At 47.0% G+C, this 27,462-nt stretch overlaps 1 protein-coding gene across 4 annotated transcripts in view; it reads right to left on the bottom strand.

Moving 5' to 3' along the window:
• LOC125133116 (very-long-chain 3-oxoacyl-CoA reductase-like) overlaps positions 1-25,432 on the bottom strand; it is a 31,267-nt gene extending 5,835 nt beyond the window's left edge. The window contains exons 1-12 of one of the 4 annotated variants that reach the window (XR_007136422.1): positions 25,187-25,407; positions 24,767-24,813; positions 19,938-20,013; positions 19,605-19,715; positions 19,384-19,451; positions 14,195-14,239; positions 13,942-13,976; positions 13,652-13,733; positions 12,684-12,749; positions 12,165-12,314; positions 10,259-10,352; positions 7,222-7,324 (exon numbers count right to left, since the gene is read on the bottom strand). Coding sequence is in view for 3 of the 4 variants with exons in the window: in XM_047791182.1 (XP_047647138.1) it covers positions 11,818-11,955; positions 12,165-12,314; positions 12,684-12,749; positions 13,652-13,733; positions 13,942-13,976; positions 14,195-14,239; positions 19,384-19,451; positions 19,605-19,715; positions 19,938-20,013; positions 24,767-24,813; positions 25,187-25,346 (978 nt within the window). In the remaining variant the exon portion in view is untranslated. Of the gene's footprint in view, positions 1-7,221; positions 7,325-10,244; positions 10,353-11,538; positions 11,956-12,164; positions 12,315-12,683; positions 12,750-13,651; positions 13,734-13,941; positions 13,977-14,194; positions 14,240-19,383; positions 19,452-19,604; positions 19,716-19,937; positions 20,014-24,766; positions 24,814-25,186 lie in introns of those variants that run through there. The other 3 variants (XM_047791181.1, XM_047791182.1, XM_047791180.1) reach the window with 3 other exon arrangements.
• Between the last annotated feature and the right edge of the window lie 2,030 nt (positions 25,433-27,462).

Below are 27,462 nucleotides of genomic sequence, written 5' to 3'. Positions count from 1 at the left end.
CCTAATCTGAAGTCTGTGAACAGTCAAATTCACAGCAACAGAGCACAGAATAGTGGTTGTTGAGAGGCTGGGGCAGGAGGGAGTAGGGAGTTGTTGTTTAATGGGCACAGAGTGTCAGTTTGGGATGATGTAAATATTCTGAATGTGCTGTTTTATTTATTTATTTATTTATTTATTTATTTATTTGTCTTTGTCATGTCAGAAGTTTTTTATTTTTATTTACTTACTTATTTTCATTACTCAATGAATTTACTACATTTATGTTTGTACAATGATCATCGTAATTCAATTTCATGGGATTTCCATCCCACACCCCCAGCACATCCCCCCACCCCCGGAACTGTCTCGTTTGGAAACCATGAGTTTTTCAAAGTCTGTGAGTCAGTGTCTGTTCTGCAAAGAAGTTCATTGTGTCCTTTTTTCAGATTCCACATGTCAGTGATAGCATTTGATGCTTGTGCCTCATCGTCTGACTGACTTCACTTAGCATGGTAATTTCTAGGTCCATCCATGTTGCTAAAAATGCCAGTATTTCGTTCCTTTTAGTGCTGAGGAATATTCCATTGTGTATATGTACATCTTCTTGATCCACTCCTCTGTTGATGGACATTTAGGTTGTTTCCATGTCTTGGCCGTTGCAAATAGAGCTGCAGTGAGCATCGGAGGATGTGTGTCTGGAGATGTTCTGTATGTGCTTAATGCCACTGAATCGTGCACTTAAAAATGGCAAAGATGGTCTATTTTGTCTTATGTATATAATTTTTAAAACTTTGAAAACTTTAAGAAACTGAAGGTGCCAAAAGGGATTTTTAACATTCCAAAGCTTTAAGAAGATATCATTAGGAGACATGCACAACAGGAAATGCTACAGAAAGCCCTTCAGACAAAAGGAAAAAAGACACCTTCCTCTGGATCGACACATAAGAATGAAGAGCAGCAGGAATGGTAACTATGTAGGTTCAAATACACACTGGTTTTGGTTTTTTGGCAGCACCTGCAGCATGTGGAAGTTCCCAGGCCAGGGATCAAACCCCCATTAAAGCAGCGACTAGAGCTGCTGCAGTGACAATGCTGGATCCTTAACCTGCTACGCCACAAGGGAACTCCCAAACGGAAAAGAAAATTGATTAGTGAAGCAAAAGTCCTTCCAAGGTGTTGTGGAGTGTATAACACATGAACAAGTAAAATGCGTGGCAGCAGCGCAAATGGCAGGAGGGGGAACATGCAAATGTGCTCTTACAATACTTGGCCTATTCTTACACCGTATGTGAATTAGGAGTAGGGCAGGTTACAGTTATAACAAACACTAAAATAACAAAACAAAGAGCCAATAAACCTACGAAGAGAAAATGGAATCATCAAGAAATACTCAATTAATCCAAAAGAAGGGTTTTGTTTGTGTTTTGCTTTTGAGGGCTGCACCTGCAGCATATGGACGTTCCCAGGCTAGGAGTCAAATCAGAACTGCAGCTGCCAGCCATAGGTTACAGTTAAAACAAACTCTAAAGCAAATGCTGAAATAACAAAGAACCAATAAACCTACAAAGAAGACAAAATGGACTTATCGGGAAATACTCGGAATTCCCATCCTGGCTCAGTGGTTAACAAACCTGACTAGTATCCTGAGGACTCGGGTTTGACCCCTGGCCTTGCTCAGTGGGTTAAGAGTCTGGTATTGCCGTGAGCTGTGGTGTAGATCGCAGACGTGGCTCAGATCTAGCGTTGCTGTAGTTGTGGCATAGGGCAACAGCTGCAGCTCTGATGCGACCCCTAGCCTGGGAACCTCCATATGCCGCAGGTACAGCCCTAAAAAGCAAAAAAAAAAAAAAAAAAAAAAAAAAAAAAAAAAAACTCAATTAATCCAAAATAAAGTTTTTTTGGGTTTGTGTTTTTGCTCTTTAGGGCTGCACCTGCGGCATAAGGAAGTTCCCAGGCTTGGGGTCGAATCAGAACTGCAGCTGCCAGTCTACACCCCAGCCACAGCGATACCAGGTCTGAGCCACCTTTGAGACCTACACCACAGCTCTCGACAATGACAGATCGTTAACCCACTGAGTGAGGCCAGGGATCGAACCCTCACCATCATGGATTCTAGTCAGGTTCTTAACCTGCTGAGCCACAATGGGAACTCTAAGAAATGCAGGATTTTGTTTTGTTTTGTTTTTGTTTTTGCTTTTTAGGGCCCCACCCATGGCATATGGAGGTTCCCAGGATAGGGGTCAAATTGGAGGTACATCTGCCAACCTACACTACAGCCATGGCAATGCCCGATCCTTAACCCATTGATCAAGGCCAGGGATTGAACCTGCAACCTCATGGTTACTAGTAGGATTCATTTTTGCTGCGCCACAACAGGAACTCCCAGAAATTCAGTTTTTAAAGAGTTGGTTCTTTGAGGAGTTCCTGTCGTGGCGCAGAGGTTAACGAATCCAACTAGGAACCATGAGGTTGCGGGTTCGGTCCCTGCCCTTGCTCAGTGGGTTAACGATCCGGCATTGCCGTGAGCTGTGGTGTAGGTTGCAGACGCGGCTCGGATCCCGAGTTGCTGTGGCTCTGGCGTAGGCCGGTGGCTACAGCTTCGATTCAACCCTTAGCCTGGGAACCTCCATATGCCGCGGGAGCGGCCCAAGAAATAGCAACAACAACAACAACAACAAAAGACAAAAAAAAAAAAAAAGAGTTGGTTCTTTGAAAAGCTTCATAAAATTGATAAAAATCCTCACTAGATAAAATCAAGGAAATAAATGGAAAAAATTCCTGAATTCAGAATGAAAGAAGGGACATCACTGCGTTTCCTAAAAGACTAAAATAATTTTAAAAAGAGCATTTCGGGGAGTTCCCGTTGTGGCTCAGGGGGTTAAGGATCCAGTCTTGCTGTGAACTGTGGTGTAGATTGAAGACTGGCTCGGATCTGGCATTGCTGTGGCTGTGGTCTAGGCTGATGGCTACAGCTCCAATTGGACCCCTAGCTTGGGAACCTCCATATGCCACAGATAGACTGATAACTAAAAAGACTGATAAATAACTAAAAAGACTGATAAATAACTAAATAAATATAAAATGGTACCCCACTTTGGAAAACAAGTAGACGGTGTCCTGACTAGTTGGATCTACATTTCCCTATGATTCAGAATTCTCTTGGGTATTTATCCAAAAGAAAATTAAAAAAATATATATATATGTATATAATTAAGACTTTACACAAATGTTCATAGAAGATTTGTTCATAAAATAAAAAAATTGGAAATAACCCAAATGCTCATTAATATGAGTTGAAACAAATTGCAGTATATCCATACACAGGAAAGTACCATTCATCAATAAAAAGGAATAGGACACCTCCATGCAACATCATGCATGAGGGAGTTCCCACTGTGGTGGAGTGCAAATGAATCTGACTAGTATCCATGAGGTTGCAGGTTCAATCCCTGGCCTCGCTCAGTTGGTTAAGGTCAGGAGTCGCTGTGAGCTGTAGTGTAGGTTGCAGACGTGGCTTGGATCCCGCATCACTGTGGCTGTGGCTGTGGCTGTGGTGTAGGACAGCAGCTGCAGCCCTTATCTGACCCCTAGCCTAGGAACTTCCATATGCCGTGAGTGCAGCCCTAGAATGCCGAAGAAGAGAAAGCATGAATCTAAAACCATTATGCTGAAAGAAAGAAGCCAGCTCCCAAAGTGTACAGGTGACGTTATTTCATTTATATGAAATTCTAGCGTGGGCAAAGCTAATCAATCAGTCATAATCTAAATCAGATTTGTGACGGCCTGGAGGAGCTAAGGAAGACTGGCTGGAAAGAGGCACAAAAGAACTTCGTAACATATATGCTCTGTACCTTGATTTGTATGGCGATTACGGAAGCTTTCAGCACTCAAAGAACCACGCATGCGCAGTGTGAGCATTTTTATTACAGGCGTATTATACTTCCACAATGTTGACTTTATTTTTTAAGAGCTGAATCTGTGGCATATAGAAGTTCCCAGGCTTTAAAAAAGAAAAGATTATTCAATATTAGCTTGTGTGTGTGTGTGTGTGTCTTTTTAGGGTCACACCTGCAGCATACAGAATTTTCCAAGCTAGGAGTTGAATCCGAGCTACAGCAGCTGGCCTACACCACAGCTCACAGCAACGCCGGTTCTTTAACGCTCCGAGCGGGGCCAGGGATCGAACCCACAATCTTACGGATACTAGTCGAGTTCGTTGCCACTGAGCCACAATGGGAACTCCCATCATGACCTCATCTTAACCAATTACATCTGCAACAATATGATTGCCAAACCAGATCATGTGCTTTTGGTACTGGGGATTCGGGCGCCACATTTTTTTGTGGGGAAGACACCATTCAACCCTTAACAGATGCCAAAAGACAATGGAATGACGTTTAAAGCACCGAAAAGAAAATATAACTTGTTAACCTAGAATTCTATATGGTGGGAGCAACCTTTAAACATGAAGGTGCACGAAAGGAAAAATAGGTTAAGTTGGACTTAAAAATTGAAAGTCAAATGACAACTCACAGAATGAAAGGAAATATTTGCAAAGCATAGATCTGATAAGAGACATGCATCTAGAATATATAAAGGATTCGTTAAAAAAAAAAAAAAGAATTTGTTCAATTCCCATAATGAAAAGACAACCAGGAGTTCCCGTCATGGCTCAGTGGTTTACGAATCCTACCAAGAACCATGAGGTCGCGGGTTCGATCCCTGGCCTTGCTCAGTTGGTTAAAGATCTGGCGATGCTGTGAGCTGTGGTGTGGGTCACAGACACAGCTCAGATCCCGCGTTGCTGTGGCTGCGGTGTAGGCCAGCAGCTGTAGCTCTGATTCGACCCCTAGCCTGGGAAGCTCCATATGCCAAGGCAGCAGCCCAAGACATGGCAAAAAGACAAATAATAATAACGATAAAATTAAAAAATGAAAATAAAAAGACAACCCCAATTTTTTTTTCCTTTGCTTTTTTAGGGCTGGACCTGAGGCACATGGAGGTTCCTAGGCCAGGGGTGAAATCAGAGCTGCAGCTGCCGGCCTACACCACAGCCACAGCAATGCCAGATCCAAGTCCTGTCTGTGACCTACCCCACAGCTCAGGGCAACGCCGGATCCTTAACCCACTGAGCGAGGCCAGGGATCAAACCCGAGTCCTCACAGATACTAATCAAGTTCGTTACAGCTGAGCCTCCGGGGGAACTCCTAGACAACCCAATTTTAAAATGGGAAAATGATCAGAGTAGAAATGTATCAAGTGTCCAATAAGCACATGAAAAGACACTCAAGATCATTAGTCACTAGGAACATGCAGGCCAAACCTACATCGAGGGAGTTCCCTCCACGGCTCAGCGGTTAACAAACGCGACTAGGATCCATGACAATGCAGGTTCAGTTCCTGGCCTTGCTCCATGGGTTAAGCATCCGGCGTTGCTGTGGCTGTGGGGTAGGCCAGCAGCTGCAGCTGCAATTCGACCCCTAGTCTGGGAACCTCTAATGCTGCAGGTGTGGCCCTAAAAAGCAGACCAGAAAACAAAACATGCCCCCCTCAAAAAACCCAGTGAGATACCTCTTTAACTATCATGGCTGCAATAAAAAGGACAGATAATAAGTGTTGGCAAGGATGTCGAGAATTTTGAACTATCCTACAGCCAATCCTTAATTCCTAACCCACAGAAACGGATAACCAATGACTGCTGTTGGGTTTTTTTGGCTGTTATTGTTGTTTTCCTTTTTTGGCTGCACCCCTGGCACATGTCAGTTCCCAGGCCAGGGATGGAATCTGAGTCACATCTTGGACCTATGCCACAGCTGCAGCAATGCTGGATCTTTTTTTTCTGCTTTTTAGTGCCGCACCTGCGCATATGGTTGTTCCTAAGCTAGGGATCAAACAGGAGCTACAGCTGCTGGCCTACACCACAGCAACATGGGATCTGAACCACGTCTTCAGCCTACACCACAGCTCATTGCAATGCCAGATCCTTAACCCAGTGACAGAGGCCGGGGATCGAACTGCCCCAACCTCACGATTCCTAGTCGGATTCGTTTCCGCTGGGAACTCCCGCAATGCCGGATCTTTAACCCGATGCACCATGTGGGAACTGAACTGGCAATGCCACAGAGATGAACTGGATCTTAACCCATTGCGCCACATCAGAAACTCCTGGGTTTTTTTCTTCTTTCTTTCTTTTTTAATCTTTTTGCCTTTTTCTTGAGCCACTCCCTCGGCATATGGAGGTTCCCAGGCTAGGGGTCTAATTGGAGCTGTAGCTGCTGGCCTACACCACAGCCACAGCCACGCAGGATCCAAGCCAAGTCTGTGACCCACACCCCAGCTCACAGCAACGCCGGATCCTTAACCCACTGAGCAAGGCCAGGGATCGAACATGGTTCCTAGTCGGATTGTTAACCACTGTGCCACAATGAGAACTCCCCAAAGTAGATTTTAGGTAGAAGTATCCCTACCTAAAGAGTGAAAAGGGACATTTCGTGATTTTAAATGGATTAATTAGAAGCACATAACAATCCTAAACTTGCAAGTCCCTAAGACATAGCTACACAAGCAGAAAGCATCAGTTAACAGAACTAAAAGGAGAGGTAGACAAAGCCACAATCAGAGCCAAAAACTGCAAGATGCTTCACGCAATGATTCACAGAATGAGCAACAAATATATCAGAAACAATACAGATCCGTACATATAATTCATCAACTTGAACTGACACCCACAGAACACTACAACCAACAATGGCAGAATATACATTCTTTTCAAGTGTATATGGCTCTTTTATTTATTTTATTTTATTTTATTTTTAGGGCTGCACCTGTGGCATATGGAGGGTCCCAGGCTGGGGTTGAAGCAGAGCTGTAGCCACCAGCCTACACCACAGCCATCGCAACATGGGATCCGAGCAGAGTCTGTGACCTACACCACAGCCCATGGCAATGCCGGATCCTTAACCCTCTGAGCGAGGCCAGGGATCAAACCGGCATCCTCATGGACCCTAATCGGGTTCGTTTAACTGCTGAGCCCTGATGGGAACTCCCACACGGCCCTTTTACGTCACTGCTGTTTTCCCAGCTTTACCTGCTTGGAGCTTGGAAGCTGCCACTCCATCTTAACAAGTCAAAAGCTGAGCAGATAGAAAAATCAACAGCCCTGCTAGGATACTTAAGAGAGGTGAGGACATAGGGCTCCCAAGATTGGAGAGACTGAAGAGCGAAAACAGAATAAAAACTTACCAGAGCAGAGGTTCATGAGAAGAACCTGCAGCGGGAACCAGCGCCAGGGGAGGAAAACCCGAGCTGTGATCCAGGACATGCTGGAGGCTCAGTGCAGGCACCTCTGAGCATTAAAAACACCAGGGGGACCCAGTTACTGGAGGGCCTCCACAATTTTGTGCCCTGGACCTCCAGGAGCTGAAGCTCGTTCCCACATCAAATACTTGAGGAAAATGCCCCCTGCTTTTGGCTGGGGAGGGGGAAAGAGGGCCGTTTTGAAACTCATTAGAGGCCTCTGTCCTTCCTAACAGGGCCCGTCCTAGGGAGACCTAGTTAACCCGAGCCTCACTCCCTGGGGAGGGGAGTACCCAATTTCCGCCCACAGCAGTCCTGTTCTCCCACTTAAGAGGGAGAAGAAACTTCAAAACACCTGGGAAGCTTATAGTCTAGAGGCATAAACCCACTGAAAGACAGAGCCCAATGGCAGGTCTGCAGAATGCTTCTCTGTCCCTCCACCTCACCACCGCATTGCGAAATGCCTGTCTAGTTCCTTTTGCCCAGTATATCACCTATCAATAATAATAATAATAATAAAGGGAGTTCCTGTCGTGGCTAAGTGGTTAACGAATCTGACTAGGAACCATGAGGTTGAGGGTTCGATGCCTGGACTCGCTCAGTGGGTTGAGGATCCGGCGTTGCCATGAGCTGTGGTGTAGGTTAAAGACAAGTCTCAGACCTGGTGTTGCCGTGGCTGTGGTGTAGGCCAGCAGCTACAGCTCCGATTGGACCCCTAGCCTGGGAACCTCCATATGCCGCAGGTGCGGCCCTAAAAAGACAAAAAAAAGAAAAAAATTTTTTTGAAAAAGAAGAGAAAAAAAAAAGAAACTGCAGGAGAAGAGTGGAGTGAAATATTTAAAGTGTTGAGAGAAAGTATTCCGTGCAATTATCCTTCAAAAATGAAGGTGAAATAAGGACTTCCTGAAGCAAACCAAGATTGAGAGAATCTGTTTCTAATAGATCTCTTATGTTGTAATAATATTAATTATTTTATATTAATGTATATTATACTATATTAATATAGTATATTTATATTAATGTATATTAGTTATGTTAATCTACTATATTAATCTCAGCAGATTTCAAAGCAAGGAAAGTTATCAGGGATAAAGAAGGGCATTATAGGAGTTTGCTGGTGACCTAGTGGTTAGAGGATCCAGCATTGTCACCATTGCAGCTTAGGTTACTGATGTGCTATGCATTCAGTCACTGGTCCAGGAACCGCCACATGCGTGTGGTGGGTGCCGCCGAAAAAAACAACAACAGGAAGAAGGAAGCACATTACAAAGTAGACCATAGAATATTCTGAGCTATAAATCAAACCTTTTAAAATGTCAAGGGATGAAAGTCATGGGGTATATATTCTCCAATCACTTTTTCTTTTTTTGGTCTTTTGTCTTTTTATGGCCACACCTGGGGCATATGGAGGTTCCCAGGCTAGGGGTCTAATAGGAGCTACAGCTGCCGGCCTACCCCACAGCCAGAGCCATGCCGGATCCTTAACCCACTGAGCAAGGCCAGGGATCAAACCCACAACCTCACGGTTCCTAGTAGGATCCGTTTCCGCTGCGCCATGACAGGAACTCCTCCAATCACTTGTGAATTAAATTCCAGCACTACAGTAGTGAGATAATTAGAATATTTCCATGTTTGGAAATTAAGGAACATACTTCTAAATAACCCATGAATCAAAGAAGAAATAAACATGGGTATAAAGGATCTCTTTTAACTGGATGACAGTAAAAATGCAACACAGCCAAACTTGTGGAGGCTGTAAACATGACGCTCACCTGCTGTACAGTCCAGGGAACTGCATCTAGTCACTACTGACTGAACGTGATGGAGAATAATGTGAAAAATAGAACATATATAAATGTATGGCTGGGTCACTTTGCTGTATGGACAGACCATGTAAATCAGCTATAATAAAAAAATTGAAAACGAACATTATGTTTAGAGGATGATATACAGTTGTTGGTTTTTTGTTTTTTGTGGGTTTTTTTTTTTTTTGTCTTTTTAGGGCCACATTCCTGGCATTTGGAGGTTCACAGGCTAGGGGTCTAATCGGAGCTGTAGCTGCTGGCCTACACCAGAGCCACAGCAATGCAGGATCTGAGCTGTGTCTGCGACCTACACCACAGCTCACAGCAATGAGGACTCCTTAACCCACCAAGCGGGGCCAGGGATGGAACCCGCATCCTCATGGATACTAGTCAGATTCATTTCTGCTGAGCCACTACAGGAACTCCAAATGTACAGCTTTAATGCATTTGTCAGAAAAGTAAAATTTAAACATCAAATATCTAAGAAGGTAGAGAAAGAACAATTCAAAGTAGAGAATAATATAGATAAGAGCAGAAATCAACTATATGCGACTCTGAAAAAAAAACAACATGTGACTCTGGATTGGAACCCAGATAGGGAAAAAAAATCACTAAAAAAGACATTATTGGAGTTCCTGCCATGATGCAGCGGAAACGAATCTAACGAGCATCCATGAGGACTCGGGTTTGATCCCTGGCCTCACTCAGTGCGTCAGCGACCCGTCGTTGCTGTGAGCTGTAGTGTAGGCCACAGACGCCGCTCGGATCCAGCATTGCTGTGGCTGTGGTGTAGGCCAGCAGCTGTAGCTCTGATTTGACCCCCAGCCTGGGAACCCAAATACTCCACAGGTGCGGCCCTAAAAAAAAAAAAAAAGGCATATATCAGTGATAAATTTCCTAAATGTCATCAAAGCATGGTTGTTATTAGGATAATGTGTCTTTGTCTGTAGAAATTACCTGCTAAAACATTTAGGAGTAAAGGATCATGATGTCTTAGTTGACTTTCAAACCTTCACCCCCATCCCATCCCCAACATCACAAGTAGATGGAGAGAGAGAAAGCAAATTAAGCCATATTCATGAGCAGTGACTCTAGAAGAACCGTGTATAGATAGATACTAACCTTGTAACTTAATGGGTCTTTTCATTTTCAAAGTAGAACATTAAAAATAGCCTCACCTGTAATAGCCTCCTTTCTGTTCTTGAAGGGATCAAGCTTGATCCCAAGGTGAGGTCTCGCTCTTGCTGGGGAGATGGGTCTTCAGGTGTATTCCTGGAAGGGGCATGGCTAAGTATGAGAGAATATGCATCTGTTGTTTTGTTAGCTCTTGTCAGATTTTTCCCTACTTACCAGCAGGTGCATGAGAGTGTGTTTCCAGCTTAGTGAAAAATGCCACTTCAGAGCATTAAAGGGAATTGTTCTTACTATGAGCGTCTTTTCATATAGTTAGGAACCACTCATATTTGTTTCTCTGTGAACTGTCCATTTCTTTCCCACTTTTTTGGGGGGGGTGGGGAGCGCGCTCGTGGCATCTGGACGTTCCCAGGCTAGGTATTGAATTAGTGCTACAGCCTCCGGCCAATGCCACAGGCACAGCCACACCAGACCTGAGCCGTGTCTCCAGCCTACACCACAGCTCATAGTAATGCCGGATCCTTAACCTGCTGAGCGGGGCCAGGGACTGAACCCGCATCCTCATGGATGCTAGTTGTGTTCGTTAAATGCTGAGCCACAACGGGAATTCCTCACTGCTTTTAATGTTCGGTATTAATTAGAAAGATTTTCCCACTCCCAAAATGGAAAGGAATTCATTCATGGATTCTTCTCGTTGTGTTTCCATTTATTCCCAGAGATTTCTGATTCATTTGGAATTTATGAATGTATATGGTGGGAGGATTGGGTCCAATTTTATACATATATAAATACACACTGGGGGGGTCTCTATTTTTAAAAATATTTTTATTGAGATTTAACCCACATACCATAAAATTCACCCTTTTAATGAGTACGATTTAGTGGGTTTTTTTTGTTTCTTTGTTTGTTTTGCTTTTTAGGGCCAGGCCTGCAGCATATGGAAGTACCCAGGCTAGGGGTCCAATTGGAGCTGCAGCCGCAGGCCTGCACCACAGCCAGAAAAACACCAGATTTCAGCTGTGTCTTCGACCTACATGGCAGTTCACTGCAACCAGATCCTTTAACCCACCGAGCGGGGCCAGGGATCAAATCCATATCCTCATGGATACTAGTCGATTTCGTTACTGCTGAGCCACAACAGGAACTCCTAGCGGGTTTTAGTATTTCACAAAGTTGTGCAGCCATCTTTGCTCCAATTTATTTATGTTTGCATCTATATGTGTGTGTGTTTGTCCTCAAATGACTATCTAGGGGGGGTGGGGGGATGTGCTTGGGTTGTGGGATGGAAATCCTGTGAAAATGGATTGTGGTGATCACTATACAGCTACAGATGTGATAAATTCATTGAGTAATTTTAAAAAATGTCTATCTAGTTGTATCTGCGCCACATATTTAAAACTTCATCTTTCTGCCAGAGATTTGAGATGCAGCCTTGTCACTAAATGTCCAGGTGTTCAGAGGTCCAACTCTGTTCTCCTGGTCTGCTTGTCCATCTGCTTCCGTGCGTGGGACATCCTTGCTAACATCAACAGCCCCCACCCAGGATTCCAGAGGGGGCAGGGGGTGGAGGGGGTGGGGATGTCAGACAAGGCGCCATGCCTCTTCACGGCCTTTTATCCAGTTCTTTCTTCGTTGCACCAAGCCACATTGCCCTATTCCAGTTCACTAAGAGATTTAAAGACTTTAATCCCTGGCGACTGAGAAGAAACCAATTGGGCAGGAAGATGGTCAGCAGGATATTCTGGGAAGGAGAGGTACCAAGGATCAAGATACCCGCCACTCTTGGGTCCCCCATCTCCTCTCTTGGCTCCCCAGCCTCCCCCCGCCCCCGCCCCCGTGGGGGCCCTCCCCTTCTCCGGACGTCTCCCCGCCCACTTCTTGAGGACGAGTGAGCCCGGGCCAGGTACTGTCCCATCGGGCTCTCTGCCTAGGGCCGCCCGGGGAAAGCACCTGCACAGCGTGGTTGAGGCATCCAGGGGTTTGGGAGGTGAGGTCAAGCGTGTCCAGGGCCTGCCGAGCGAAGTCTTCAGGCTTCATTACGAACAGCCCGCTTTTCAAGGGCCAGGTCATATTGGTTTCAACCACTAAGGGGCTCACTGTCTGCAGGAAGAAGGGAGGTCAAGAAAAAAACTCCTCTTCCCTCGGGTCTCGGCTCCCAGGCCCTCTCTGAGCATCCCCGAGTCCCACCTTTCATGCTGGCCACGCCCACAGAGGGCCCCGGCCACGCCCTACACGCCACGCCCCCTCGAGAACCCACGGCTCCACTGAAGCTCTTCCGAGGCTGGATCCGGGGTCCTCTCTCAGACCGCCTCTTAGCACCCAACCGCATACCCACCCTCCCACCCCCGCACCCCGCCTCTGCTCCTAAGAGCGTCCTAAGTCCAAAAGCTCCTCCCCCTCGTCGTAGCCCCGCCCCTCCTGAGACGCCACTCTTATCGTGGCCCCTTTTGAGCCGAGTGAGTCAGGCACCTGCATCACGATCCCCTCGGAGCTGTACTCTGCGCCCACTGCCGCCGAGAAGCTTCGCACAAAGGCCTGCGGAGAAGGAGAGGGAGGGTCCCAGGACCAAGCACCTTCCCTGTGCAGACTTCTCCAGCCCCCTCTGGCCCCAGATTTAGAACACTCCCAGCTCCTGGAGGCCCCCAGGCTTCTCGCCCAGGTCCTCATCCTCGTATCGTTATGCCTTCCATTTCCATACAATCCCTCTCCTCCAGCCCGGCCAGTCTCTGAATTTCCTGACCTCGACCCGCCTCACTGGCTCTCCGGACCCCTAGCCTCGGTTCCTTTTAAAAAAGGAACAAAAAAGAGTTCCCGTCGTGGCGCAGTGGTTAACGAATCCGACTAGGAACGATGAGGTTGTGGGTTCGATTCCTGACCTTGCTCAGAGGGGTTAGGGGTTAAGGATCCGGCAACGGCTCGGATCCCACGTTGCTGTGGCTGTGGTGTAGGCTGGCAGCTATAGCGCTCCGATTAGACCCCTACCCTGGGAACCTCCATATGCTGAGGGAGCAGCTCAAGAAAAGGCAACAAGACAAAAAAAAAAAAAAAAAAGGAACAAAAAGGAGATCCCTTGTGGCTCCAAGGTTTAAGGTCCCAGCATTATTACTGCAGCAGCTTGGGTGGCTGCTGTGGCGCTGGTTCCATCCCTAGCCCAGGAACTTTCTCGTGCCACCGTCAGGACCAATATATATATATATTTAGTTAGTTATTATTTATTTCATATATACGGAAAAAATTTTTTTAAAAGAATGAAAAGATCTGTCTTGCCCATTGGCTTGCGCTGCAACTATCTGTCTGACCTATGAATAGCCCGGGACTCATGTGATGTATCCCAGGCATTCTGGACTTTTTCACCATAACCTTCAAGCCCAGAATTAAGAACTACTACAGGATTTCAGCATGGCAGCCAGCCCTCCCCAGGCAGTGGGTGTGGGTACCTTGGAAGCTGCATACATTGCTAAGTACGGACAGGGACGACTGTCAGCTGATGAAGATATGTTGATGATGATGCCTTTGGCCCTGGAGGAGGAAATATGAGTTGGAAGGCAGTCACTGCCAATGGGGAAGAGCCGGTCTGGGTGATTCCTCCACCTCCCCCAGGAGTCCCTGTCCTAATCTGAGAAAGATCAAAGAGACAGGGAAGAGTTGGGTGGGACAGCAGGGCAACGGAAAAAGCCCAGCGTTTGGAGGAGGAAAGATCCAGAGTGAAAGATAGACTGCCTCTTACCTGGCAACCATCTGGGGCAGGACGATTCGAGTCATCTGCAAGAAGGAATGGAGAGAAACCCGTCCATCCCTTCCCACCCCTTTCACCTGCCCAGATGCCTGCTCCTCCTCAAGTTCACTCTCATCTCCCTACCTCCCTCAGGGAATATTCCCCTAGCACTTCCTCCATGCCAGTGCTGGGGGATGCTGGGTACCACCCAGCATGGTCAAAGCTACACTGACCTTGGACTGAAGCCCTCCTAGGCCAGTCTCACCTGGGCCACAGATAGCATGTTGCAGTTTATAACATCCAAGATTTTCTGCGGGAAAAGGATGGAAGCCATCAGTCTTTCCCTTTACCAGCCCGGCCACGACATCCACATTTTCTTATTTTCTAGCTTTTCTTTTAAAGTAGAACACTTTTAAAAAATAGTAGTATCTACTAGAATTTAAAATGCACATAACCAGAATTCCCACTGCAGCTCAGCAGTAACGAATCAGATTCGTATCCATGAGGATGCTGGTTGGATCCCTGGCCTCCCTCAGTGGGTTAAGGCTCTGGTGTTGCTGTGAGCTGTGGTGCAGGTAGCAGACACAGCTCAGATCTGCCATTCCTGTGGCTGTGGTATAGGCAGTTATAGCTCGATTCATCCTCTGGCCTGAGAATTTCCATATGTCATGGGTGCAGCCAAAAAAAGAGAAAGAAAGAAAAAGAAAGAAAGGAAGGAAGGAAGAAAATCATGGAAACCAAAAGTTTTTCTTTTGAAAAGTTTAATAAAATTGACATTTACACTGAGTAAGAGAAAAAAACACTGGAACTACCAAAATCAGAAATGAAAATGGGGGAGTTCCCGTCATGGCGCAGTCAGTGGTTAAGGAATCTGACTAGAAACCATCCAGGTTCGATCCCTGGCCTTGCTCAGTGGGTTAAGGATCTGGCATTGTCGTGAGCTGTGGTGTGGGTCACAGACGAGGCTCGGATCCCTCATTGCTGTGGCTCTGGCACAGGCTGGGGGCTACAGCTCCGATTAGACCCCTACCCTGGGAACTTCCACATGCCGAGGGAGTGGCCCAAGAAAAGGCAAAAAGACAAAAAAAAAGAAAGAAAGAAAAGGAAATGGATATTACTACCAACTCTACGGAAATAAAAAGGATTACAAAAAGAACACTATAATGTTCTGTGGACAACTGTGCCCCTATAAATGTATGATCTAGATGAAATGGACAAATTCCTAAAAACATAAAACCTACTATGACTTAATTAGAAAGAAACAGAATATCTGAATAGATTCATAACTAGTAAGGAGATTGAAGCAATAATCAAAAATTTCTCAAGAAAGAAAACCCCTGGATAGATGGCTTTGCTGATGAATTCTGCCAAACATTAAAAGAATTAGTGCCAATTCTTCTCAAACTCTTCCCAAAAACTGAAGAGGAGGGAACACTTCTTCACTTATCCTATGAGGCCAGCATTACCCTGATACTAAAGCCAGACAGAGACATTGCAAGAAGAGAAATCTACAGACCAAGTGTTTCTCATGAATACTGATGCAAAAATCCTTAACAAACTGTGAGCAAATGGAATTCAGCAGTATATTAAAGGGATTATACACCATGACCAAGTGGGATTTGTTCCTGGAATGCAAGGATGGTTCAATATATGAAAACTGACTAATGTAACACAACTCATTAACAGACTAAAGGAAGAAAACCACACAATCACCTCAGTTGATAACAGAAAAGTATAGGACAACTTTCAACACCTTTCATGATTAAAACATTCAAACTAGGAACAGAAGGAAACGATCTCAACGTAAGAAAGATATGAGTAATATGCATCTAATAATATGAAAAGCACCACAGCTAACATCACATTCGATGGTGAACTACTGAAAGCATTTCCTATTTCGGCCATTTCTTCTTCTTCTTTCTCTCTCTCTCTCTCTTTTTTTTTTTTTTGGCTATATACATGGAAGTTCTGGGGCCAGGGATCAAACCTGCAACACAGCATTAACCTGAGCCACAGCAGTGACAACACCGGAGCCTTTACTGGGTGAGTCAGGGAACTCCGTGTTTTTCCATTTCTATACGACACTGTATTAGATGTTCTAGCCAGAGCAACTAGGCAAGAAAAGAACTGAAAGGCATTCAAATGTGAAAGGAAGAAGCAAAATTATCTCTGAAGATGATATGTATGATCTGACATGTAGACAATCTTACAGATTCCACAAAAAGTGAGAACAAATAAGCAAATTCGCAAAGTTGTAGCATACAAAATCAACACCAAAAGTCTGCTGCGTTTCTATGCATGAACAATGAGCAACCCAAAAGTCAAGTTACAAAAACAACACCATTTGCAAGAGCATCGAAAGGCATAAAAGAATAAATATACTTAGGAATTAACCAAGGAGGAAAGGCATATACTGAAAACTATAAAACATTATTGAAAGAGATAGAGAAGAGATAAATAATTGGAAAGACATCCCATATATATGGACTGGAAAACTTAACATTGCCAAGATGCCAACAAGACCCAAAGGGATCTGCAAATTCAATGCAATCTCTTTCAAAATCCTGCCAGCGGAGTTCCCGTCATGGCACAGTGGTTAACGAATTCGACTAGGAACCACGAGTTTGAGGGTTCGATCCCTGGCTTTGCTCAGTGGGTTAACGATCCGGTGTTGCCGGGAGCTGTGGTGTAGGTCGCAGATACGGCGAGGGTCCTGCGTTGCTGTGGCTCTGGTGTAGGCCGGCGGCTACAGCTCCGATTGGACCCCTAGCCTGGGAACCTCCATATGCCAGGGGGGGCGGGGCCCTAGAAAAGGCAAAAAGACCAAAAAAAAAAAAAAAACCTACAGAAAAAAAAAACCTTGTAGTAGTATAAAAATCCAGTCCCAAATTCATATGGACTCTCAAGGGACCTTGAGTAGACAAACTAGTCTTGCATCCATCATTTCCACTTCTGGGTATACGCCCCAAACAATTCAAAGCATGTACACTAACAGATATTTGGACACCAATTGTTCTCTGCAGCATTCTTCACAATAGCTAAAAGGCGGAAAAAACCCAAGTGTCTACCAAGAGATGAAAAGATACATAAAATGTGGTGTATACACACAATGAGATATTATTCAGCCTTGAAAAAGGAAACATGGGGACACCCTGAAAACATTATGCTAAATGAAATGCACCAGGCGCAAAAAGACAGATACGGTATGATTCCACCTGAACGAGGCATGTAGAATAGTCAAAATCATAGAGACAGAAAGCGTGGTGGTCACCAGGAGCTGTGGGCAGGTCACGGTTTAACAGGTAGAGTTTCGGTATGGATTCTGAACAACTTCCAGAGGTGGATGGTGGGGACTGTTCCATAACAACGTGAATGTGCATAATGTCACTGACCTATGTGCTTAAATAGACTTAAAGTGACAAAATGCATAGTATATATATTTGCCATAACTTAAAAATAAAGAAAATAAAAGGAATGAAGTCCTCATACTCGCTACCAACATGGGTGAAATTGAAAACGTGATGCTCGGTGAAATAAGCCAGATGCAAAAGAGCACCTATTCTACAATCCCCTGTATGAGGTATCCAGAATCAGCAAGGTCAAAGAACAGAAAGTAGAAATAGATGTTATCAGGGGTGGGGAATAGGGAAGAAGAGGGAGATACCGCTTAACAGAACCGGAATTCCTGTTTGGGATGATGAGAAAGTTCTGGAATAGGTGATGATGATGGCATGCCACACTGAACTTAATGCCACTGAATTGCACAGTTTAAAATGGTTAAACTGAAGAATCCCCATCGTGGTGCAGTGGAAACGAATCCGACTAGGAACCATGAGGTGGCGGGTTCAATCCCTGGCTTTGCTCAGTGGGTTAGAGATCCAGCATTGCTGCGAGGTGTGGTGTAGGTTACAGACGCTGCTCGAATCTGGTGTCGCTGTGGCTGTGACGTAGGCTGGCAGCTACAGTTCCAATCTGACCCCTAGCCTGGAAACCTCCATATGCTGTGGATGCAGCCCTAAAAAGACAAAAAAAAAAAAAATGCTGATATTTTCATTATCTTGGTCAGATGTGGGTCTCATTACAGTATCCATTATTACTCTTGCTTTCAATCATTATTTTTCCTCTACTATTCCTGATTATATTTTTTTGCATGCTGGATATGTAGTGTTTTTAAAAAATCTGAATTGCTAATTGCAGTCTCTGGACTACATTGGTTTTCTCTAAAAATGATTGGTTTGGTTTGGTTTTGCTTGTCCCAGGCAGCTAAATAAACTAGGGGGCGCTCAAACATCAGATCGACTTAATCCCAAGGGGAATGGAGGTCTTTTGAAAACCAGATTCAGTTCCTGTGAAACCTCCTTTATCTCTTGGATTACTGCTTTCAGGATCCCAACCTAGGGCCTGGGCTATTTTCCCAAACTTTGAGCTACAGTATTTGTTGCAGCCCCATCGGTGTGTGGAAGGCTCTGCTTAAGCTCTTTAACGGCACATCCACATGGACAGCAAATGTTGCTTCAAAGGTCAGATTCACCTCCTTAGATTCTCTCTTCCCTTGAATCTTGGTACGACCATTCCTCAGGGCCTTAGCAGCTCTATGACACCTTCAAACAGTTATTTAAAAATATTTTTATCCAGTTCTCCAAATCGTTCTAATTTACAGGGTAAGTATTAGACCCCAACTTCCTTTAATACAAGAGGCAGTACACACGGGCTGCTGCTCCTTAAATTTTCTAAAATGAGCCTATGCATTACTTGTGTGTGTGTGTGTGTCTTTTCTAGAGCCACACCCACGGCATATGGAGGTTCCCAGGCTAGGGGTCTAATAGGAGCTATAGCTGCCGGCCTACACCACAGCCACAGCAACGCAGGATCCGAGCCGCGTCTGCAACCTACACCACAGCTCCCGGCAATGCTGGATCCCTAACCCACTGAGCGAAGCCAGGGATCGAACGAGCCACCTCATGGTTCCTAGTCAAATTCGTTTCTGCTGCGCCACGACGGCAACTCCACTTTTGAAATAATATTTAAAATGTAAACGCCATCCTGATCTTCTATTTTGTCTATGTCTAATCATCACAGCCAACATTTAGGGAGCACATAACTTAGGTTTATGTGCTTTATTTTACTCCACTGTCATGTCAGCCCGCTGAGGCCGGCAAAAATACCGATTCCCGTTTGATAGATATGAAACTGAGCCACTGACTCTCCCACCGGGGTCATTTCCCCTTAAAGCGAACAGCGCGGAATATACCAGAGCAGAACTGGACTCAAGGTCAACCCTCGCCGGGTCGGGCGCTGCAGAAGGGCGCCCCCTGGACGGAGACCTCCTTCCGGTCCCGGGCAGCAAAGGGTCCCAGCTTTCAAGACAATTAACCAAGCGCCTGTACCGAGCGGGATGTTCCAACAGAAGGACCAGTGTGAGGAAGAGGTGTCCGCGGATTAGTTTTTACTCACTTTGCCGATGTCCTCACAGTCCAGCAGTTTCCTCAGGTCACGTGTGTACGACCTGCCCACATTGTTCACTGAGTGAGAAGGGACAAACCAACCGTGTCACTCCAACAGTGCCAGGAAGAGGCAGTGGGAGCAGAGGGAGGGCGACCACAAGAAAGTTCCGGGTCAGGGTGAGCATGGGGCAGGTAAGGGCAGCGTCCCTCCCAGCAGGCACGGGGACATACCCAGTACTCCGATCTCCAGGTCCTTCAGTCCTGCCTCAATGGCCTCGTAGATTTCCAAGCCCCCGGTGAAATCCACCTGGATGACTCGTGTGCTTTTCCCATGAAGCCGCTCTGGCAAGCGGGAGCCAGGCCCTAAGCTGGCATCCAGTCCCACCTCTGCTCCCATGCCTCCCCGGTCCCTGTTCAGCCCCAGCCCCTAACCCAAGCTTGCCGGGCCGGGACGCGGAGGCAGCCGGCTCCAGGCGCCCGCCTCGACCACTCCCCCGACCACGCCCCCCTCTAGCCTCAGCCCCTGACCCAGAACGTCCCCCGCTGCCCTCTTCCCCTTCTCACCTATCTCCTTTGCCTCGCGCTCTAACTTGTTCAGATCCCGGCTGATAAGGACGATGTTCAGACCTCTGCGGGCGAGCTGTGGGGAATGGGTTTACGGATTGATTTGGCAACTCCACGAACATGCACCGTGTGCTGACAGCGTGTTCCCCTGTTGCAGGCGCAGCGGATGCGGAGGTGAAAAGAGAAATACCAAGATCTGCCTTCCTGGAGCACGCATCCTGGGGAAAGAGCAGGCCAGGCAGACGGAAAAGCAAGCGCAAAGGCCCTTGCACAAAGGCTGGCGGCTTAGAGGACGGCTTTCAGTCCAGCGTGCACTGAATGAAGTGACCAGTGGTATCGGAGCTCCTCCACGTGGTCGGGGAACCAGATCCTGGAGCCCTGGAACACCCCAGGAAAGGCTTTGGCTCTTATTCTCAGTGACAGAAGAATCCAATCATTTATCTACTTTCCTGCCCTCCTTCACACATTTATTCAAAAGGGGTTGGGGAGTTCGCTTTGTGGCTCCGCGGTAAGGAACCTGACCAGTATCCAAGAGGATTCGGGTTCGATCCCTGGCCTTGATTACTGGGTTAAGGATCTGGCATTGCCGTGAACTGTGAGGTAGGTCGCAGACGTGACTCAGTTCTGGCGTGGCTGTGGCTGTGGTGTAGGCCAGCGGCTACAGCTCCGATTTGATCCTTAGCCTGGGAACTTCCATATGCCGGGGGTGGGACCCTTTAAAAAAAAATGTGTTGATTGAGACCCTGCTCTTTGCTGGGTGGTGCTGGGAACATTGGCTGTCCAGGACAGACAGAGTCTCAGCAGCCAGAGGGCTCGCTCTAAAACGCAAACCTGGAGTTCCTGCCGTGGTGCAGTGGTTAACGAATCCGACTAAGAACCATGAGTTACCGGGTTTGATCCCTGGCCTTGCTCAGTGGGTTAAGGATCCAGCGTTGCCATGAGCTGTGGTGTAGGTTGCAGACACAGCTCGGGTCCCGCATTGCTGTAGCTCTGGCGTAGGCCAGTGGCTACAGCTCCAATTCAACCCCTAGCCTGGGAACCTCCATATGCCATGGGAGCGGCCCAAGAAATGGCAAAAAAAAAAAGACAAAAAAAATTAATAAATAAAACACAAACCTGTTTGGGGTGAGTAGATGCAAACTGTTACATTTAGAATGGATAAGCAGTGAGGTCCTGCTGTACAGCACAGGGAATTATATCCAATCTCTTGGGATAGATCAGGATGGAAGATAAATATAAGAAAGGGAATATATATATATAGATGTATGACTGGGTCACTTTGCTGTACAGCAGAAATTGGCACAGCACTGTAAATCAACTCTAATCACTAAATAAAAAATAAAACACAAACCTGTGCCTGCTGCCTCTCTTACTCAGAACGTGCCCTGACTCCCCAAGATCTTAGAGATAAAACCACATATTCAGAACTGCCTCTCCAAGGTCTCCGAGGTAACACTCCACTCTCTGGCCCCAAGTGGCCTGGCTCCAGCCTGAGCCTCCAGCTGCCATTCTTGCCAGTGGCCTATGGGAATCCAGCCACAGCAGACAGTTCTTTTGATCCCTGAATTTTCCTACCTCTGGGCCTTTGCACATGCCGCTCCTTCTGCCTTGAAGGCCTTTGCCCTTGAAACAGAATCGGCAGATCATTTGCGGAGTGGATGCTGAGCAGTATTTTGGTGCCATCTCCCACCCACACAACCTGCCTGTCTGAGGGTGATGTGTTATGTGAGACTGCGTGTCCATCACTTTGGAGGGAGTCTGGGCACAAATTTTTCAACAGCGCCTGAGAGGGTGATGCTGTGAAGGTCATTTATTCATTCAACAAACATCTGCCCAGGATCTGCTTGTGTCTGGCCCTGTGCTAGGCGGTGCTGACCAACACAGCCACAGCCCTGCCCTCGTGGGGCTCACCTTGCAGTGCTGGGACATCGCAGTCCCCAGACAGCAGTGACGCAGACTGGCCAGCATTACTAGCTGATGTGCATCCAGACACAAATACTCTCCCTTTCCCCCAGGGTTGCCCTTCTACTCGTGCACGAGCCTCTGCTCCCTTCTTCCCCACTCCAGGACAGCACTCCAGCTTTATCCCTTCTCTTCCTCCTGCATCACCTCTCTCCCTCTTCTGGATGATTCTCATCAGCCTGCAAACCTGCCAGAATGTCTCCCACCTGTCCAGGTATTGCGCCATTTCTCATGGCCACACCTTGCTTTACTCAACATTCCAAGCGAGGACTGTTTTCCCTGGCTCCCTTCCCACATCCTCTTGTCCCCACTCCAATTGGACTCCTGCCCCTACTGTGCCACTCATACCACTCTGGTCACTAATAACTTTCACGTTTGTAAATGCTATGTTCTCAGCACCTCCTGGCAGCAACTGACACTTCATTACTCCATTTTCCTAGAAACACTGGTTTTTTTTTTTTTGTTTGTTTGTTTGTTTTTTTATCTTTTCAGGGCTGCACCCGAGGCATATGGAGGTTCCCAGGCTAGGGGTCCAATTGGAGCTATAGCTGACAGCCTACACCACAGCCACAGTCATGCAGGATCCGAGCTGCATCTGTGACCTACACCACAGCTCACGGCAACGCCAGATCCTTAACACACTGAGTGAAGCCAGGGATTGAACCTGCAACCTCATGGTTCCTAGTTGGATTCGTTAATCACTGCGCCACGACGGGAACTTCTGGTCTCAGTTCTTGTGCCTCCTCGATCTTCCGGGTGCTCCAGGGAGCACCTTGGGGTGGTTCAGGCTGTACTCCCCTTCTCCATCGACACCCACTACCATGGCCATCTCATCTAGTCTCATAACTTTATTATTAATTTTTTTAGGGCCGCATATGCGGCATATGGAAGTTCCCAGGCTACAGGTCAAATGCTGCAGCTGTGGTCTACACCACAGCCACAGCCACACTGGATCCAAGCCACATCTGCAACTTATGCCGCAGCTTGCAGCAACAGTGGATCCTTAACCCACTGAGAGATGCCAGGGATTGAACCCAAATCTTCACAGACACTGTCTGGGTTCTTAACCTGCTGAGCCACAAAGGGAACTCCTAGTTTCATGACTTTAAATGGCATCAATTAAAGTCATGCTTCAATTTATTTCTCCACCCAGACCTCCGGTTTGAACTTAAGAGTGGCATTTCCAGCTGCACACCTTTCAACTTGGATACCTAACCAGTATCTCAAACTTAGAATATCTAAAACTTGACCCCTCCCTGTTTCCCCGAAACCTGGTCCCCCCCTCAGTTCAGCTCCATCTCAGTAACAGCAGCTGCACTCTTTAGGTATTCTGATCAAAAATCTTGTAGCAATTTGCCAAAAATCAAACGAAGATATTACAAGGAAAGTACAAACTAATAAACTCATAAACTTAGAGAAAAATTCTCAAAAAAGTATTAGTAAATCAAATCCAGCAACTTAGGAAAAGGATAACAGACAATGACCAAGTGGGTTTCATGGCAGGAATGCAGGGAGAGTTCAACACTTGAAAAATCAGCAGTTCCCATTGTGGCTCAGCAGAAAAAAATCTGACTAGTATCCATAAGGAGGCAGGTTCGAATCCTGGCCTTGCTCAGTGGGTTAAGGATCTGGCATTGCTGTGAGCTGTGGTGTGGGTCACAGACTCGGCTCAGATATGGTGTGGCTGTGGCTGTGGCTGGCAGCTGTAGCTCCGATTCGACCCCTAGCCTGGGAACCAAAGGCGGCGGGTATAGAAGGGACCCTCCTTAACCATATAAAGGTCATGTAAACACATATATACACACATGCATACATTCAAAAAACCTGCAGCTAACATACTTAGAGGTTGAAAACAGAATGCTTTCCCCTAAGATGAGGAACAAGGCAAAATGTTTCACTCTTTCACTCCTCTGAACATCCTGTTTATTATTTATTGTCTTTTTAGGGCCATGCCCAAGGCGTGTGGAAGCTCCCAGGCTAGGGATGGAACTGGAGCTGAAGCTGCGGGCCTACACCACAGCCACAGCAGCGCCAGGTCCGAGCTGCATCTGCGAGCCACACCATAGCTCAGGGCAGTATGGGACCCCTGACCCAGTAAGCGAGGCCAGGGATCGAATCTGAGTCCTCACGGATACTAGTTGAATTCGTTTCTGCTGTGCCACGACGGGAACTCCCCCTTCCGGGCTTGGCTCAGTGTTGTCTTCTCAGTGAAATTTCTGATCACCCTGTGTAAATACTGGCACCCGCCCACCCCTGGGCTCCCTGTTCTCTCCTGACTGACGTTTCTCCTTAACTCTTTTTTCTTTTTCGCCAGGCTTCTGGCAAACTTAAGTTCCCAGGCCAGGGATTCGAACCTGGGCCACAGCAGTGACCTGAGCCACAGCAGAGACGATGCTGGATCATTAACTGCTAGGTGACCAGCAGGTACTTCTTAACTCGTTTCACCATTTGTCACACTACCCATTCCGCTCGTTTACTCTATTCACACCTGTCTTCTCTCACTATACCCGAAGTTCCGTGAGGGCAAGGTCTTTCCCGTCTTTTTTGTTCACGGCTGTACTCCAAGCACCTAGAAGATGCCTAGCACAGGAAAGTGGCATATAAATATGTTTTGAGTGACTAGATCAGGGAAATGATGGGAGAGATCAATGGTCCCTAGAAGCCCAGGGTAAACACTGTCACCAGCCTGGGGTGCAGAGGGAAAGCCTCCCGGCGGAGATGATGAGGAAACTAGACGAAGCACACAATTCTCAGTCTGGTAGGGTGTGCTGACAACAGCCAAGCAGATAGGAGAGGCTCCAAGCCCCACCACCCGCTATGCTCCCACCACCCGCTAGGCTCCCAGCCCCACCACCCACTCGGCTCACCTCATGTGCATAGGCCTTGCCGATGCCACTAGTGGCTCCTGTCACCACTAGAAAGGAGAGAAGGGGCAGGGGGCAGGAGGGGAGCTTGACCAGATCCTACCCCCTGTCATCCCCTCCCCTCTCCCTCTTGTCCCTTTTCATGCCTTTTCTTGGAACCCTCCTCACGGAGACCCAGCCCCTCCTGGTTCTTGTCCGCGTCCTTCATGGACCCCAGTCGCTGACTCCTGCGCCCGTCACCAGCACAGGTTTCAGGACGTCATGCATCCCAGCGCCTCCCTTACCCTGGTCGCTGCAGCCTTCGCCTATCTTCATTCCAGGAGTCCCTGGCCTCGGCCCTGATTATGGGCCCTCACCTGCCACCCGTGCTCGTTCCTGCTGCCCCCACCCCTACCTGCCTGCCAGGGAGCCCTCCTTCCTCACCTGCCCAGGCTCCGTGCGATCGGAGCCAGGCGTTGCCCCGGCGCACCTGGGGCAGCAGGTAAATATAGACCGTGCTGCCCACCCCCCAGATCACCCACAGCAGCAGGCACAGGGCGGTAACTGCTCCCAGCACTCTCAGCGCATCCCACTCCGACTCCATCCCAACTCCAGCCAGCAAGTCACCCAAGCGACGGCTGGGGCCGCAGCCTTGGTGAGCCTCTATTTCAAGCCTGGCCTGCGGCTCCGCGTGAGCCCCTCCCACTCCGCGGGGCAAGCGTTCCGCCGCGCCCCTCCCTCTAGCCACGCCCCACTGGAATGTATTCTACCCGATGGCCACGCCTATCCGCCCAAGCACCGCCCCTGACGCTCTCGCCCGGCCCTCCTTGGGCCTACGGTGGGTCCCGAATGCCTGCGGAGCCGGTCGGCAAACAGCCTCCGCTCAGCCCACAGAGATGAGCAAAGGCTGCTCACAGATGCCCTTTGTTTGGGTCACTGGAGTCCATCTGTAGCTGGTGCGGGCCAGAGCTAATAATAGCAATCAATCGCGAAGGGCTTTTGTCAATAAAGTGTGTCAGAAAAACTTGACTTACAGATACCTGCTTGCGGGATTACAGTGGTTTTAAGGGAATTTGTTCTTCATTCCTTTTTTTTTTTTTTTTTGCTTTTTAGGGCCGCGCCTGCGGCATATGGAGGTTCCCAGGCTGCATCAGAGCTGTAGCTGCCGGCCTCCACCACAGCCACAGCAACCCTGGATCCCAGTCATGTCTGCGACCTACACCACAGCTCGCGGCAACGCCAGATCCTTAACCCACGGAGTGAGGCCAGGGATCGAACCCGCCACCTCACGGTTCCTCGTCGGATTCGGTGCCGCTGCGCCACGACGGGAACTCCCTTCCTTCCCCCTTTGCACATTCTTCTTTCTCCCCCATGCTTTACTTTTGGTTGTTTAACAATAATATATTGTAATTATTATTTAATAATAAATTATAATTACTCTTTAACAAGCTATGAATATTAGGTGATAATGAATTAGAGTTATTATTATACGATACAATTGTTACTTAATAATAAATTCATGTGGTAGAATATATGCAACATAAATTTTACCTTTGTTTATTTTTTTTAAGCCATGCCTGTGTCATGTGGAAGTTGCTGGGCTAGGGATCAAACCCAAGCTACAGCGTGGACAATGCCAAATCCTTAACTGCTAGGTCACCAAAGAACCCCAGATTTTACCATTTTAACCTTTAAGTGTATGTGTAATTCATCAATTCCCAATATTGTGCAAATTTTCACCACTATCCATTTTCAGAAATATTTTATCATCCCTGATAAAAGGCAGATAACAGGTCCCCAGTGCTAACAGCCTGGTCAGAAAAACAAAATTTAATAAATAACCTAACTGCAGTTTTAACCTTCTGGAATTTAACCTTTAGCCGTTCAACCTAGAATCACCTCCTCAGTACAGTGAGATAATCCTCCCAATAAGCCCTTCCATTCCCCTTAGGAAGGTGGCCTTGACTGAAACAACACATTCTTCACTAATAATTTCCTTTTTCCCCAACCCCTCTTTGCCTTTAGAAAACCTTCCTTTCCACAGCTCAGTGGAGCTCCTTTCTGTTATCCAATTTATGAATCATTGCCTAAAAGCCAATTTGATCTTTAAATTTACTCAGTTGAATTTCTGTTATTTAACAGATTTGGTGACAGAGGTGGAACCAAAGACTAAGGACAAAAGGAGTCATACATGAATGTGCCGGAAACTACATCCACAATGGCCACCCAGCTCTGTTTTGGGTGCCTGGCCACAGTGAGTCTATTTTGACTTTTATTTGGTTTTTTGTTTATTTGTTTGTTTGCCTTTTCTAGGTCCGCTTCCCGCGGCATATGGAGGTTCCCAGGCCAGGGGTCAAAGTGGAGCTGTAGCCGCCAGCCTATGCCAGAGCCACAGCCACACGGGATCCTAGCCGGGTCTGCAACCTACACCATAGCTCAGGGCAACGCCAGATCCTTAACCCACTGAGCAAGGGCAGGGATCGAACCTGCAACCTCATCGTTCCTAGTTGGATTCGTTAACCATCGAGCCACGACAGGAACTCCTAAATCTACTTCTTGCCCTAAGGAAAATAATAACATGCTGGAAGATGGTAAATAATGTAATGTAGATGTATGCCTAGGTTGCTGTACGTACAGCAGAAATTGACACCAACACTGTTCATCAACTATACTCTAATAAAAATAATCCATTAATCAATAAAGTCTATTTCAGCAACCGG

This window comes from Phacochoerus africanus, chromosome 8, assembly GCF_016906955.1.
Source record: "Phacochoerus africanus isolate WHEZ1 chromosome 8, ROS_Pafr_v1, whole genome shotgun sequence".
Lineage (NCBI taxonomy): Eukaryota > Metazoa > Chordata > Mammalia > Artiodactyla > Suidae > Phacochoerus > Phacochoerus africanus.
Note: the sequence above shows the minus strand (reverse complement) of the source record. Positions and strands in the feature narration are given on the sequence as shown.